The 13,633-nt window shown below is 45.6% G+C and overlaps 2 protein-coding genes across 2 annotated transcripts in view; both read right to left on the bottom strand.

The window, feature by feature from the left end:
• LOC309562972 (uncharacterized protein) overlaps positions 1–13,633 on the bottom strand; it is a 581,033-nt gene that overhangs the window by 398,240 nt on the left and 169,160 nt on the right. Inside the window, 1 exon segment of the mRNA XM_082267298.1 lies at positions 8,111–8,540. Coding sequence (XP_082123424.1) covers positions 8,111–8,540 — 430 coding nt within the window.
• Positions 7,606–13,633, bottom strand: part of LOC309563975 (uncharacterized protein) — a gene marked incomplete at its 5' end in the record, with an annotated part of 36,090 nt that continues 30,062 nt past the window's right edge. The window contains one exon of the mRNA XM_082268605.1: positions 7,606–7,871. The remainder of the gene's footprint in view (positions 7,872–13,633) is intronic.

The following is a 13,633-nucleotide window of genomic DNA, read 5'->3' as shown; positions in this document are numbered from 1 at the left end:
TGGCACTGTTTGGCAGCACTGATGAGCACTCATTGCCAGCAATTGTGGGCACTGATTGCCTGCACTGGTAGGCACTGATTGCCAGCACTGGTGGGCACTGTTTGCCAGCACTGGTGGGCACTGATTGCCAGCACTGGTGAGCACTGATTGGAAGCAATGGTGGCACTGATTGGCAGTCCTGATGAGCACTCATTGCCAGCACTGGTGGGCACTGATTGCCTGCACTGCTTACCAGCGCTGATTGCCAGCACTGGTGAACACTGAGTGGCAGCAATGGTGGGCACTGAGTGGCAGCAATGGTGGGCAATGATTGTCAGCACTGATGAGCACTCATTGCCAGCACTGGTGGGCACTGAGTGCCAGCACTTGTAGGCGCTGATTGCCAGCACTGGTGAACACTGATTGGCAGCAATGGTGGGCACTGATTGGCAGCACTGATGAGCACTTATTGCCAGCACTGGTGGGCACTGATTGCCAGCACTGGTAAGCACTGATTAGCAGCACTGATGATCACTTATTGCCAACACTGGTGGGGACTGATTGGCAGCACTGTTGGGACTGCACTGATAATGAGGACACAAGCCGGTTATTGGCTCTCTTCTCCCCTCCCCACGCTGTCAGTGTGAGGAAAGAAAAGCCGATAACCAGCTTGTGTTGACATCCGTGATCAGCGGTCATTGGACACAGCTGATCACGTGGAAAGGGCCACTGTGATTGGCTCTTTCCCCCAATCTGTGATCACCTGAGCAAATCTATTGATGTCCTCCCGGCAAAATAAGCCGTCATTCCGCTATTGCGTGGGTGGAAGGGGTAAATGAGGTTCACCTAAATGAGTGAGTATATGAAGTTGTAAGTTTAATCCAAAACCTCCTCACTTTTGGGCAAGTCCACCAAATGTGTAAAATCGTGCCATCCATTCCACAACCTCTGAAGTACTGCAGGACATAGGACGCTACTCTCGCCGGGCACCATGCGCCACCTCAGGGAGACCTTGTAGTTCACCTCGGTCAACGAGGTATTATTATATGATTTGGATGCACCTTGGGCCAACTTACTCCACTCTTCAACTTCCAAACTCTCTCCCATATCTAGCTCCCATTTATGCATATCAAATAGCTTTGTAGAGGCAGAGGTAAATTTTAGATATGTGGTCAGTGTGTTTGTCGAAAAGCCCACATAGATATTCCATTGGCGTAGAGGAGGTGAAATCCCGAGTGTATCGATAAAATTCTGAATTAGGAACATAGGAACATCTTGTTTGGATAGATGAGATACCTGGTTTGACCACCTATAACCTAGTGGTCCACTTGAACTGGTAAGGAGACTATCACATCACAGAGGGTGTGAAGTGTCTTTCCTGACTTTCCAGTCACCCTTCCTCTGGGATTGGTGGTGTCATCTACCCCATTTCTCTCCTGGATTTGATTACTTTATATGGACTTTCTATGAACTTATTTATTATTCCTGTTTCATCATTTTTATTATAACTATTTTACAATCATGTTACATTAATGTTTCTATCGTTATTAGTGCTCCAATATTTGTTTATTATTTTTATTTTGGAAGCCCGCTCCGTGCTGGGAGCGCTGCACTTCGTGCTCCCAGCACGCAGACCAGTATCATGTGCAATAGGGGCCTTCAGTACACAAATGCAACATATATGGCCCCAGTTCTAGGTGGATCCTCTGTACTGCTCTCTCCTTTACAATAAAGTCTCCTCTTACCCGGTGATGTGAGGGGCGGCCAATTCTCCATCATGACGTTCTTGTAGAGATCCTTGTGTCCTTCTAAATACTCCCACTCCTCCGTAGAGAAATAGACAGTGACATCCTGACACCTTATAGGAACCTGACACACACAATGATACAGTCACCATCCAGACACATCCCTTGTCTGTTACTGGATAATGTCCCAGAATTCCCAGCACCGCTCACCTCTCCTGTCAGCAGCTCCACCATCTTCTTGGTGACTTCTAGAATCTTCTGCATGTTGTGTCTCTCAGGTTTTAGGGAGTCACATGGAGGCACTGTGATGGTCATATGATCACCTGACTTCAGAAGAGGAAATCTCTGTATTGGAGAACCAATAGGAATATCATGTTAGAATCCCAGAATCCTCCTCACCTCTCCGGTCAGGTCTGTGTTTTATTAATAGAGATAAGAATGATGTCATGTGACCTCCCAGAATCCTCCTCACCTCTCTGGTCAGGTCTATGTTTTATTAATAGAGATAAGAGTGATGTCATGTGACCTCCCAGAATCCTCCTCACCTCTCTGGTCAGGTCTATGTTTTATTAATAGAGATAAGAGTGATGTCATGGGACCTCCCAGAATCCTCCTCACCTCTCCGGTCAGGTCTATGTTTTATTAATAGAGATAAGAGTGATGTCATGTGACCTCCCAGAATCCTCCTCACCTCTCCGGTCAGGTGTGTTTTATTAATAGAGATAAGAGTGATGTCATGTGACCTCCCAGAATCCTCCTCACCTCTCCGGTCAGGTCTGTGTTTTATTAATAGAGATAAGAGTGATGTCATGTGACCTCCCAGAATCCTCCTCACCTCCCCGGTCAGCAGGTAGATGATCTCCAGGGTGAGGTTTAGTATCTTCTCAGTAATGTGACTCCGGTCCTCCTCCATCCTCATTCGTGTCATCATTTTATCTATTCAGGCTTTCTTAAAGAGAGATAATATTGGAAGATTAAAGTAAGAATTATTTAGCGTTTTTTTGTAAGTATAAAATATCTTAATATCCCCTATGCTGCCAGATACAGCAATGTTTCCTCTTTACCACATGGAATTTCATGTCCCTACTGACATCACTTCCTGTCTTCCATAGAGACTTCCTGTCTGGATATAAGAGAGATCACCTCCTTGTGGAGCTCAGAGGAACTGCAGCCCTAAGAAACCTCTTGTAGTGTGAATTGGCTGTCTGTGTAGTGTAATAATTGCCCTTTGTAGGCCATGTATGGTCAGGATGGTCATTGTCTTGTCTATTTATTGTCAGTACTGTTTTTTTAGAAGAACATACTACTAGAATTTATCTACAAAATGAAGACAATGTTGCGGTCCCGTAAGTGGGGAAATGTTCTGCCTCTGAAAAGGTTAATCTAGGTTTCCACACCATATATGTGTGTATCATCATCTGCTGGAGATAAAAAAAAAAGACGTCACAGTGACTATGGAATAAGAGGACAGACATAATGGGGGGTTACTGGGTGTAAATAGAAAATAAGATCTTATTACCTCCTCTGCTGCCACTTCCAACAATGTCTCCTCTCTACTTCCTCCCGACTCACCTCTAACCCGGAACTTCCTATCTTTACCTGCTATCACTTCCTGTCTGCACCTGACATCACTTCCTGTCTGTATCTGACATCACTTCCTGTCTGGATAGACGTGAGATCACCAGTGTGGAGCTCAGAGGAACTGCCGCTTCGAGAAACATCTCGTAGCGTGAACACAGCCTTGTGCTGTGTAGGTATCTATTGGCTAACAGTGCTGACTCCTGTACATGGAGAGAAATAGCACACAGTGTTCTGAAAGTTGCAGATTGAGGACATTCAAAATATCTATTCTGAAAGGGGAAAAATCAATTTCCATTTTTTTCTGGGCTTTGTAACCCCTGTGTCACGGAGCTTAACTTTGTTGGAGTCTGTAACGCAGAGATGTACGCTCACCCTTGCAGATATCCACAGTCCAAGGTGACCAGGTAAGAAAGCCACCTGGGCTGTGAATCTGTGCACGGGGGCTTGGCAGGGACGGTGCTCCAATAAGCAATACCGGCAGGAATACAATGGAAAGGGAAGTCCTGGAATAACAGAAGTCACTGGATGACACGAATCCGGATAAGGTCGCAGGAACAACAAGGAGTGAAGGCAAGGATGGAAGCCGGAGTCAGTCTGGAACACACGCTCAGGAAATAGGAACAGCTGAGTTATTTGACCACAGCATCAGCCATTTGATTTTTGAGGATGCAAAGCCATTACTTGATTCTGATGTTTATTCTGAGGTTGAGGAAGGTAGGAACATGAGCCTACAGAGAGGGGAGAACACTGGTACACAATTTTCCAGTTGTGTTCCCCAGTTGTAGCGTATTGTCAAGTTGACTCCAGTAATGAGGATGGAGGGGACAATGATGATGATAAGGTCACTGACTCTAATTGGGTGCCTGATAGAGCAGAAGAGGAAAGTGAGGGAGAGGCACAACCCCAAAGAGGCAGGAGGTCCTCCAGAGGCAGCCACCCTATTCAATCAGATTGTAGAGCTATTATCTCCTGGCCCACTTTCCACAGCTCAGCTGTGTGGGCCTTTTTAGCACATGTGCAGCCCATTGCACTGTTGCAATTTGTAATCTCTGCTGCAAGCAGATCAAGCATGGCAAAAACACCAGCTATTTGGTACCACATGCTGGCAAAGGCATTTACCTCCCATCACTCAGCACGTTGGCGAGAGCATCTAAAAAAGAGACACACAAAAGGGACACATTCTACACGCCTCACCTTTGATGTCTTTCTCTGCTATATATCAAGAGGTTGACCTCTCAGCAGCCTCCACTGAAAGGGATGATGGTATAGCAAAGGGTGTCACAGATCCTTGCAGCACATCTGCCAGCAGCACACCACCAGCTGTAAAGTATAGCAGGCAAATTTCTCTGCCCCGGCTGCTGCATCGGAAAAATAAATACAGTCAGTGCCACCCACATGCCCAGCGTCTAAATTCCAGCTTGTCCAAATTGCTGGCTTTACAACTCCTGCCTTTCTATCTGGTTGATTCTGCCCCCTTCTGTGAATTTGCAGAATGTGCTGCACCACAATGGCAGGCTCCCAGTTGCTATTTATTTGCACGTAAGGCCATTTCAGCATTGTACCATCACGTGGAAGGCAATGTTTTGACATCATTGGGCAAAGCAGTCAGCAGCAAAGTCCACATTACTGCTGACACGTGGTCCAGCAAGCATGGTCAGGGATGATATATTTTGTTTACAGCACACAGGGTAACTATGCTTGCAACTAGGAAGGATGCAGGTCAGGGCTCAGTGCTGCAGCTTGTTTTGCCGCAGTGTCTCTATAGTTTTTGGTGATAATGAGAGATCTGTCAGCTCTACCCTCTCCTGCTCCTCCTCAATGTCTTTTTCTGCTAAATTATCCTATGAACCACCACTACCCCCTAAGCCAGTGGTCTCCAAACTGTGGCCAGTGGGGGCAAATGTGTGTGTGTGGGGGGGGGGGGGGGGGCTGGTGCTATCTTGGCATTTCATGGCCTCCGTAACTGTGATAGGTAGTGAGGAGTGAGATCAACAATTTACCCACTTCGAAAGCCTGAAGGTGGTGATTGGTTTTCGGGGTCATCTACGTGGCTAGACTTCCAAAAAGTCTCACACATGTGGTATCCCCGTACTCGGAAGAAGCAGCCGAAAGTATTTTAGGGTGTCACTTCACATATATTCATGGCATGTGTAAGCAATATATCATTTAGTGACAACTTTGTGTAAAAGAAAACAAAAATATTAATTTTTCCGAAACTTGTGGCAAAATATAAAATATTCCATGGACTCACCATGCCTCTCAGCAAATAGCTTGGAGTGTCTACTTTGCAAAATGGGGTCATTTAAGGGGGGTTTTGTGCTATCTTGAAATTTCAGGGCCTCCGAAACTGTGATAGGTAGTGAGGAAGTAAAATAAGCAATTTACGCCCTTAGAAAACTTGAAGGTGGTGATTGGTTTTTGGGGTCCTGTACACAGCTAGGCTCCCAAAAAGTCTCACGCATGTGGTATCCCCGTACTCAGGAGAAGCAGCACACATATACCTATGCGTGAGCAATATATCATTTCAATGACAACTTTGTGTAAAAAAAAAATTTATTTTTAGTCATTTTTTCATACACCTGTGACAAAAAAATGTATAATTCAATGTTTTTATTGAAGGTTTTACAATACAATATAAGAAAAGGATAAACATAACTGGACATATTGTTTTAAGCATAAAACAGTGTCAACCATCGGGGCACAAGATACAGGGTGTAAAAACTAAAGGTACATCAACATCATGGAGGTAACATAAGGATATCAAGTAACATCATTAGCCAAACATTACGGGCTGTGCCCAACATTAAGGAAGAGCTGACTGATTGTGGGAGCGGTACCACTGTAGCCAAGGTTGCCACAAGGAAAGAGACTTTTGGTAAGTCCCTCTGCTGGAGGCAAACATAAGTTCATACGAGCTATGTTCCTGGACCAAGTCCAGAACATCCCGTAGTGGAGGGGGCAGTAACTTTTTCCAGTTCCTAGTGATAGTCAATCGAGCTGCCAAGAGCACACGAGAAATGGTGTGTCTGGAGGCTGAAGGGTATGTTTCAATTGTGAGATTCAGCAGGGCAAGAGCCGGGGACGGAGTAACCGTAACGTTTGTAATTGCCGTGAGCGTACTAAATATGTGTGACAAAAATTTTTTAATATTCAATGGGCTCAACATTCCTTTCAGAAATTTCCTCAGGATGTCTAGTTTCCAAAATGGGGTCATATGGGGGGGGGGGTCTTGGCATTTCATGGCCTCCAAATCTATGATAGGTAGTGAGGAGTGAAATCAACAATTTACGCCCTTAGACAGCTTGAAGGTGGTGATTGGATTTTGGGGTCTTGTACATGGCTAGACTTCCAAAAAGTCTCACACATGTGGTCTCCTCGTACTCAGGAGAAGCAGCAGAATGTATTTTGGGGTGTAATTACACATATACCCATGGCATGCATGAGAAATATATAATTTCAAGGACAACTTTGTGTAAAAAAAAAATAAATATTTTTTTTTAGTAATTTTTTAAACACCTGTGACAAAAAAAATAAATTTTCAATGGGCTCAACATGCCTTTTAGGAAATACCTTAGGATGTCTACTTTCCAAAAAGGGGTCATTTGGTGGGCGTTTGTGCTATCTAGGAATTTCATGGACTCAAAAACTGTGATAGGTAGTGAGGAGTGAAATCAACAATTTACGCACTTAGAAAGCCTGAAGGTGGTGATTGGATTTTGGGGTCCTGTACGTGGCTAGACTTCCAAAAAGTCTCACACATGTGGTTTCCCGTACTCAGGAGAAGCAGCAGAATGTATTTTGGGGTGTAATTACACACATACCCATGGCATGCTTGAGCAATATATAATTTTATCATATTTTATATAATATTATCATTTCAATGACAACTTTGAGTAAAAAAAAAAAAACGTTTTTTTTTTTTTTTTTAGTCATTTTTCAAACACCTGTGACAAAAAAAATTAAATATTCAATGGGCTCAACATGCCTCTCAGGAAATTCTACTTTCCAAAAAGTGTTAATTTGGGGGGGTTTGTACTTCCCTACCATTTTAGAACTTCAAGGAACGAGGTCCAGAAGTGGGTAATTAACACAGTGATTTCCTATGATCGGCAGCTCCATCTAGTGGCCATAAATCAGTATATTTCCTGAAATACCTTATTTAGGAAAAATCGTGCAATACCACATTATGGCCACTAGATGAAGCTGATGATCATAGGAAATCACTGTATAAACTATAACATGCCTAAAATTCATCACAGAAGAGCGAGTATGTGTCATTGTTTTTTTTTAAACAGACCTGTAAGTGTTTGTGAAATCTTCCCCCACAAAATGTACTCAGCCAATGAAAGGTGATGACTCCATTTTTATTTTTCTCCTGCTATCAATGGCCAACACGGGACAACACTTCATCCATGTCTTTGGTGATCTCTGATCTCCTTATGAAGTGTTTCTTCCATGATGAAGATCAGCCATGGAGTATATCTGAGGTGTATATCAGGGTGTGCTTCTTCCCCACATGTCCACCAACATTCATATAGAAGACATTTCCCGCACTCACTAATACACCTCGAGGGTTGTGTGGGACCAGGAAGACAGGACTTCAATGAGAACAATTCCCTCACTCAGGACAAGAATATGGCTTCTCCCCTGTATGAAACTTTTGATGTTTGGTGAGCCCTGATGCCTGTAAAAAACATTTCCAGCACTCAGGACAGGAATGCGGCTTCTCCCCTGTATGAAATCTCTGATGTCTGTTAAGATGCAACTTTTTTAAAAAACATTTCCCGCACTCAGGACAGATATACGGCTTCTCCCCTGTATGAACTCTCTGATGCGTGTTAAAAGAGGACTTATCTGAATAACATTTCCCACACTCAGGACAGGAGTATGGTGTTTCCCCTGTGTGAGACCTTTGATGTTTGGTAAGCGTATCTTTTGAAGTAAAACATTTCCCGCACTCAGCACAAGCATACAGCTTCTCTCCCGTGTGTGATCTCTGGTGTTTGTTAAGATTGGACTTTTCTGAAAAACATTTACCACACTCAGTACAGAAATATGGTTTTTCCCCTGTGTGCAATCTCTGATGTGAGTAAAGATTGGACTTTTGTGAAAAACATTTCTCGCACTCAGAACAAGAATATGGTTTTGCCCCTGTGTGAGACCTTTGATGTTTGATTAGATCCGATTTGTCTACAAAACATTTCCCGCACTCAGAACAGGAAAATGCCTTTAACCCTGTGTAATTTCTTATGTATGCAAAGATTGGACTTCCGTGAAAAACATTTCCCGCACTCAGGACAGGAATATGGCTTCTCACCTGTGTGAGATATTTTATGCTCATCAAGACCAGATTTAAAACGAAAACACTTCCCGCACTCAGTACAGGGAAACCTCTTATGTGTTAGAAGGACGACACCGTCCCTCACAGTCTGAGGTTCCTCAGGATAAGAGGAATACGATGGTCTGGCACTGTCCCTCACAGTCTGAGGTTCCTCAGGATAAGAGGAATACGATGGTCCGGCACTGTCCCTCACATTCTGAGGTTCCTCAGGATAAGAGGAATACGATGGTCCGGCACTGTCCCTCACAGTCTGAGGTTCCTCAGGATAAGAGGAATACGATGGTCCGGCACCGTCCCTCACAGTCTGAGGATCCTCAGGATAAGAGGAATACGATGGTCCGGCACCGTCCCTCACAGTCTGAGGATCCTCAGGATAAGAGGAATACGATGGTCCGGCACTGTCCCTCACAGTCTGAGGTTCCTCAGGATAAGAGGAATACGATGGTCCGGCACTGTCCCTCACAGTCTGAGGTTCCTCAGGATAAGAGGAATGCGATGGTCCATCTACACTGTGTGGTGCCGGATGGACATTTGAGGTAGCCGGGTTTTCTCCTGGACTATACTGTGTGATGTCCTCATCTGCTACTTTACAGTCTGGAGACAAAGTGAGACAATCCTCTGAGGTTTTCCTCATCTCCCGTCCATCTACTAAAATAGAAATACAAAGATTATTACTAGACATCAGCAGATTGGTTCCCCTAAACCAGGACTCCGCCCACATCAGGCAGCTTAGTCTCTGAGGATCTTACAATTCCCCACTCAAGGTAACTAGTAAATGGGTCCTCTGATCTCCTACCAGTTCATTTCTTTATTCATGGACCTTAGTCAGAGAGTGAGGAAACAACGAGAACTGTCTTTTATAGGAGTGAGAGTGATGAGGGGATTATAGGAGGAGTGTCCCCTCCCCCTCTATCACTCATTGCCATCTTCCCAACACAAGAAGTCATGCACTTCCTTATTTAGTCCATGATTCAGTCATGAGTAACAGCAGGGCTGAGCCCCACCAGAGGTCAGAGAGTGAGGATGAGGGGAGAACAACCAAGTTGAATCTGAAGACACTCTTTATCTTGAAAAAGTTCAAGATAGAACTCCACCAGGATGGTATCATATAAGACTATTTACATATCAATATATTATTGGGTGCCACGTCCCAATTACAAACTATTAGCAAGAAAAAAAAAAAAAAAACACTGTAGACACCACATTAACCAATTTTAACAATTAACCAACCAACTATTTAACTTTAACCGACCAAAAATGTTATTAGATACCAGACACCAACTTTTTTTTTACCAAAGGCATGTAGCAGAATACATTTTGGCCTAAATGTATAAAGAAATTTTGAGCTTTTCATTTTTTCATGTTTCATAACAAGAAAGTAGAATATATATATATATATATTTCTCTAACTTTTCAGTCATTTTTTCATTCATATCACAAAAAAAAAAAAAAAAGTGGTGATCAAATACTACCAAAAGAAAGCTCAATTTGTGTGAAAAAGAAATTATATGAATTTTGTTTATGTACAGCGTTGCATGACCGCGCAATTACCAGTTAAAATAGCGCAGTGCCTTAATAGAAAAAAAATGCCCCGGTCATGAAGGGGGTAAAACATTCCGGAGGAGAGGTGGTTAATATCAAAAAAACCCAGAGTGTATCTGCACAAAATTATTGGGACGCAGGAACGCACCCATATACAATATGTAGTAAATCCTTGTAATAGACTTTTAAGATGTTGTTCCAACGGAATGGGTTCCACCATCACTTTACAACTGACCTTCATGTTTCCCTGCATTTTCAGGGGCATGTGCAGGTAAAATAATTGTAGCACCCTCTAGAGTGAGCTAGAAGTGAGAGTGGGTAAACTGTAGTTTAGCTCAGGGCTAAGGCTGAGCTAAGGAATCTGGGTCAGGGCTTACTAAAGTTCAGGGCTGGGTGACTCATCCTGGCAGTCCTCTGCTTTAGAAGGTTGGAGAATCTTATAGAATTAGTGGGTGGAGGTTAGAAGGAGCTGCCTTAAATATTTATGGAGCCTTAGCCAATCCTCAGAGGTAGGCTAGCAGGGGGCTGAGACCACTCCATAAATAGACATGGGCCATGCCAGCAGGGGCAGTAAGGTGGAAGATGGAGATAAAGTGTTTGGGAGGCTGTCGGGGCTAAGGCTGAGCTATGGAATCTGGGTCAGAGTTTAATAAAGTTCAGGGCTGTGTGACTCATTGTAATGTTCCGGTACCTTTGGTACCCTAAATTACACTTTCCACAAGTGTATGCGCCCCACCATTTACTTTTGGAAAGGTGCGCATACACCTTTAAGACTGGAGCTGTCATCACTCAGCGCCGGACTAGATGGCTATTTAAGGCGTCGGTTCTCACTCACATGTGTTCGTTCAAACACCCTTACCTGGATGCTAACCTTGCTTGAAGCTTCCATGCTTGCAAGCTTACTTCGCTGACGGAACCTCGCTGCGCTGATCCCTGTATCCCGCTACTGGATCATCCGCCTCTCCTGAACCACCCTTCGGCTGTATCGCTAATAGTGCTAAGTACCCCGCAGGGGATTTCTCTATAAACTTATACTAAGCTTACACTATCTAGCTCTGCATAGTAAAGACTGTTTATCACATCTGCATAAACTAGATTGCTAGCTCTTGAGACTACTGCTACTTTTCTGCACTGGGTTGATCTCTTTTGTATGTCCACCTGCTATTATATCATCTGCTATCATACAACATTGCTAAACCTTCCTGCATCCATCTGCTACTGTCTCACCTTCAAGTGTCTATCACCTACCACCTCCACTCAACCTATCTCTCAACCTTCATCATTGTGTTACCACATACATAAAGTCACTCTAGGAACCAGCTTGCTAATTGTGTGTATTTACTGGCTGAAATAAGACCTTCCACACATGATGAGTCATTGAGGTTGGGAATGGTATCTCAGCATATCTCTTACATGACTACTGACGTGGAACTATTTCTGCAGCTGAAAATCCACACCATATAAGAAACGCAGGAGCGTTACACTCATCCTGGCAGCCCTCTGCTCTAGAAAGTTGGAGAATCTTCTAGAATTAGTGGGTGGAGGTTAGAAGGAGCTGCCTTGAATATTTAAGGAGCCTCAGCCAATCCTCAGAGGTAGGATGGCAGGGTGCTGAGACCACTCCATAACTAGACATGGGCCATGCCAGCAGGGGCAGTCGGGTGGAAGATGGAGATATAGTGTTGGGGAGGCTTTCGGAGGCCCTCAGGGGTGCCCTCTTGTCTCGGAGGGGTCTCCTGCTTTGTGCCAGGGCTCGGGTGCTGGAAGGATCCTACCACAACACACTACAGTGTTGGGGAGGCTGTCCGAGGCCCTCAGGGGTGCCCCCTTGTCTGTGAGGTGTCTCCTGCTTTGGGCCATGGCTCGGGTGCTGTAAGGATCCTGCCACAACACACTACAGTGTTGGGGAGGCTGTCCGAGGCCCTCACGGGTGCCCCCTTGTCTCGGAGGGGTCTCTTGCTTTGGGCCAGGGCTCAGGTGCTGGAAGGATCCTGCCACAACACACTACAGTGTTGGGGAGGCTGTCTGAGGCCCTCAGGGGTGCCCTCTTGTCTGGGAGGGGTCTCCTGCTTTGGGCCAGGGCTCGGGTGCTGGAAGGATCCTGCCACAACACACTACAGTGTTGGGGAGGCTGTCCGAGGCCCTAAGGGGTGCCCTCTTGTCTCAGAGGGGTCTCCTGCTTTGGGCCAGGGCTCGGATGCTGGAAGGATCCTGCCACAACACACTACAGTGTTGGGGAGGCTGTCCGAGGCCCTCAGGGGTGCCTCCTTTGTCTGTGAGGGGTCTCCTGCTTTGGGCCATGGCTCAGGTGCTGGAAGGATCCTGCCACAACACACTACAGTGTTGGGGAGGCTGTCCGAGGCCCTCACGGGTCGCCCCTTGTTTCGGAGGGGTCTCCTGCTTTGGGCCAGGGCTCAGGTGCTGGAAGGATCCTGCCAAAACACACTACAGTGTTGGGGAGGCTGTCTGAGGCCCTCAGGGGTGCCCTGTGGTCTGGGAGGGGTCTCCTGCTTTGGGCCAGGGCTTAGGTGCTGGAAGGATCCTGCCACAACACACTACAGTGTTGGGGAGGCTGTCCGAGGCCCTCAGAGGTGCCCCCTTGTCTGGGAGGGGTCTCCTGCTTTGGACCAGGGCTCGGGCGCTGGAAGGATCCTGCCACAACACACTGAGGAAGCCCTTCCTGGAGGCACTCGAGCAAGAGAGAGGACAGAGTGAGTGGGCAATACTGTTGGGGACTAACAAGTGGGGAGAATGGCACATGTAGCCAGTCTCGCTGCAGACAGCGGTGTGCTTAAGTCTTCATCCTTCAGAGATCTCCTGAGAGTCAGCCAGGTGGACTGGTGAAGAATCAGTCAGGTGGACTGGAGTGGAGAGTCAGTTGGGTGGGCTGGTGTGAAGTGTTAGTCTGAAGGGCTGGTGAAAAAGGCAGCTTTAGCCAGGTGGGTTGGCAGTGCCTGAAGAGGTAGTGCTGGGACCAGTGGCCACAGAGGAAGAGTAACAAGCGGTTTAACTTCACTGAACTACACAAATAGGAGCTACGAGTTCCTGCCTGTAAAGGGCCATTGCTAATCTGACTGGGAGTCTGTCAGACCATTCAAGTGATTTAGCTGGAGTGAGCAAGTGCCTCAGAGGAGGAGAGTGAAGGAGACTATATACATGTGTACATAGGAAGATGTCCCTGATGTTTTGCTGAAGTCAAGTGGGCAGCCCATAATCTCCCATCCCTATTCAAGTTACTAACCCTCAATGAATTACAAAACCAAAGCCACAGACTGTTCTCTGATTCTGGGTGCTTGTGAAAATTCGGGTGTGATTGGCTGTGCAGGAGTGGGGGATCCAAGTTCATCAGCAGTCCCTAGGGGGGTGTGCTACATAAAATTCTCTGTTACAATCAGATGCGCTCATCCAACTGCATGGAACGTGTCCACTCTGCGAAAACCATCTC

The sequence above is a fragment of the Pelophylax lessonae genome (assembly GCF_965119305.1).
Source record: "Pelophylax lessonae genome assembly, chromosome: 9".
Classification (NCBI taxonomy): domain Eukaryota; kingdom Metazoa; phylum Chordata; class Amphibia; order Anura; family Ranidae; genus Pelophylax; species Pelophylax lessonae.
The sequence above is the reverse complement of the archived record's forward strand: the minus strand, read 5'-3'. Positions and strand labels throughout refer to the sequence as shown.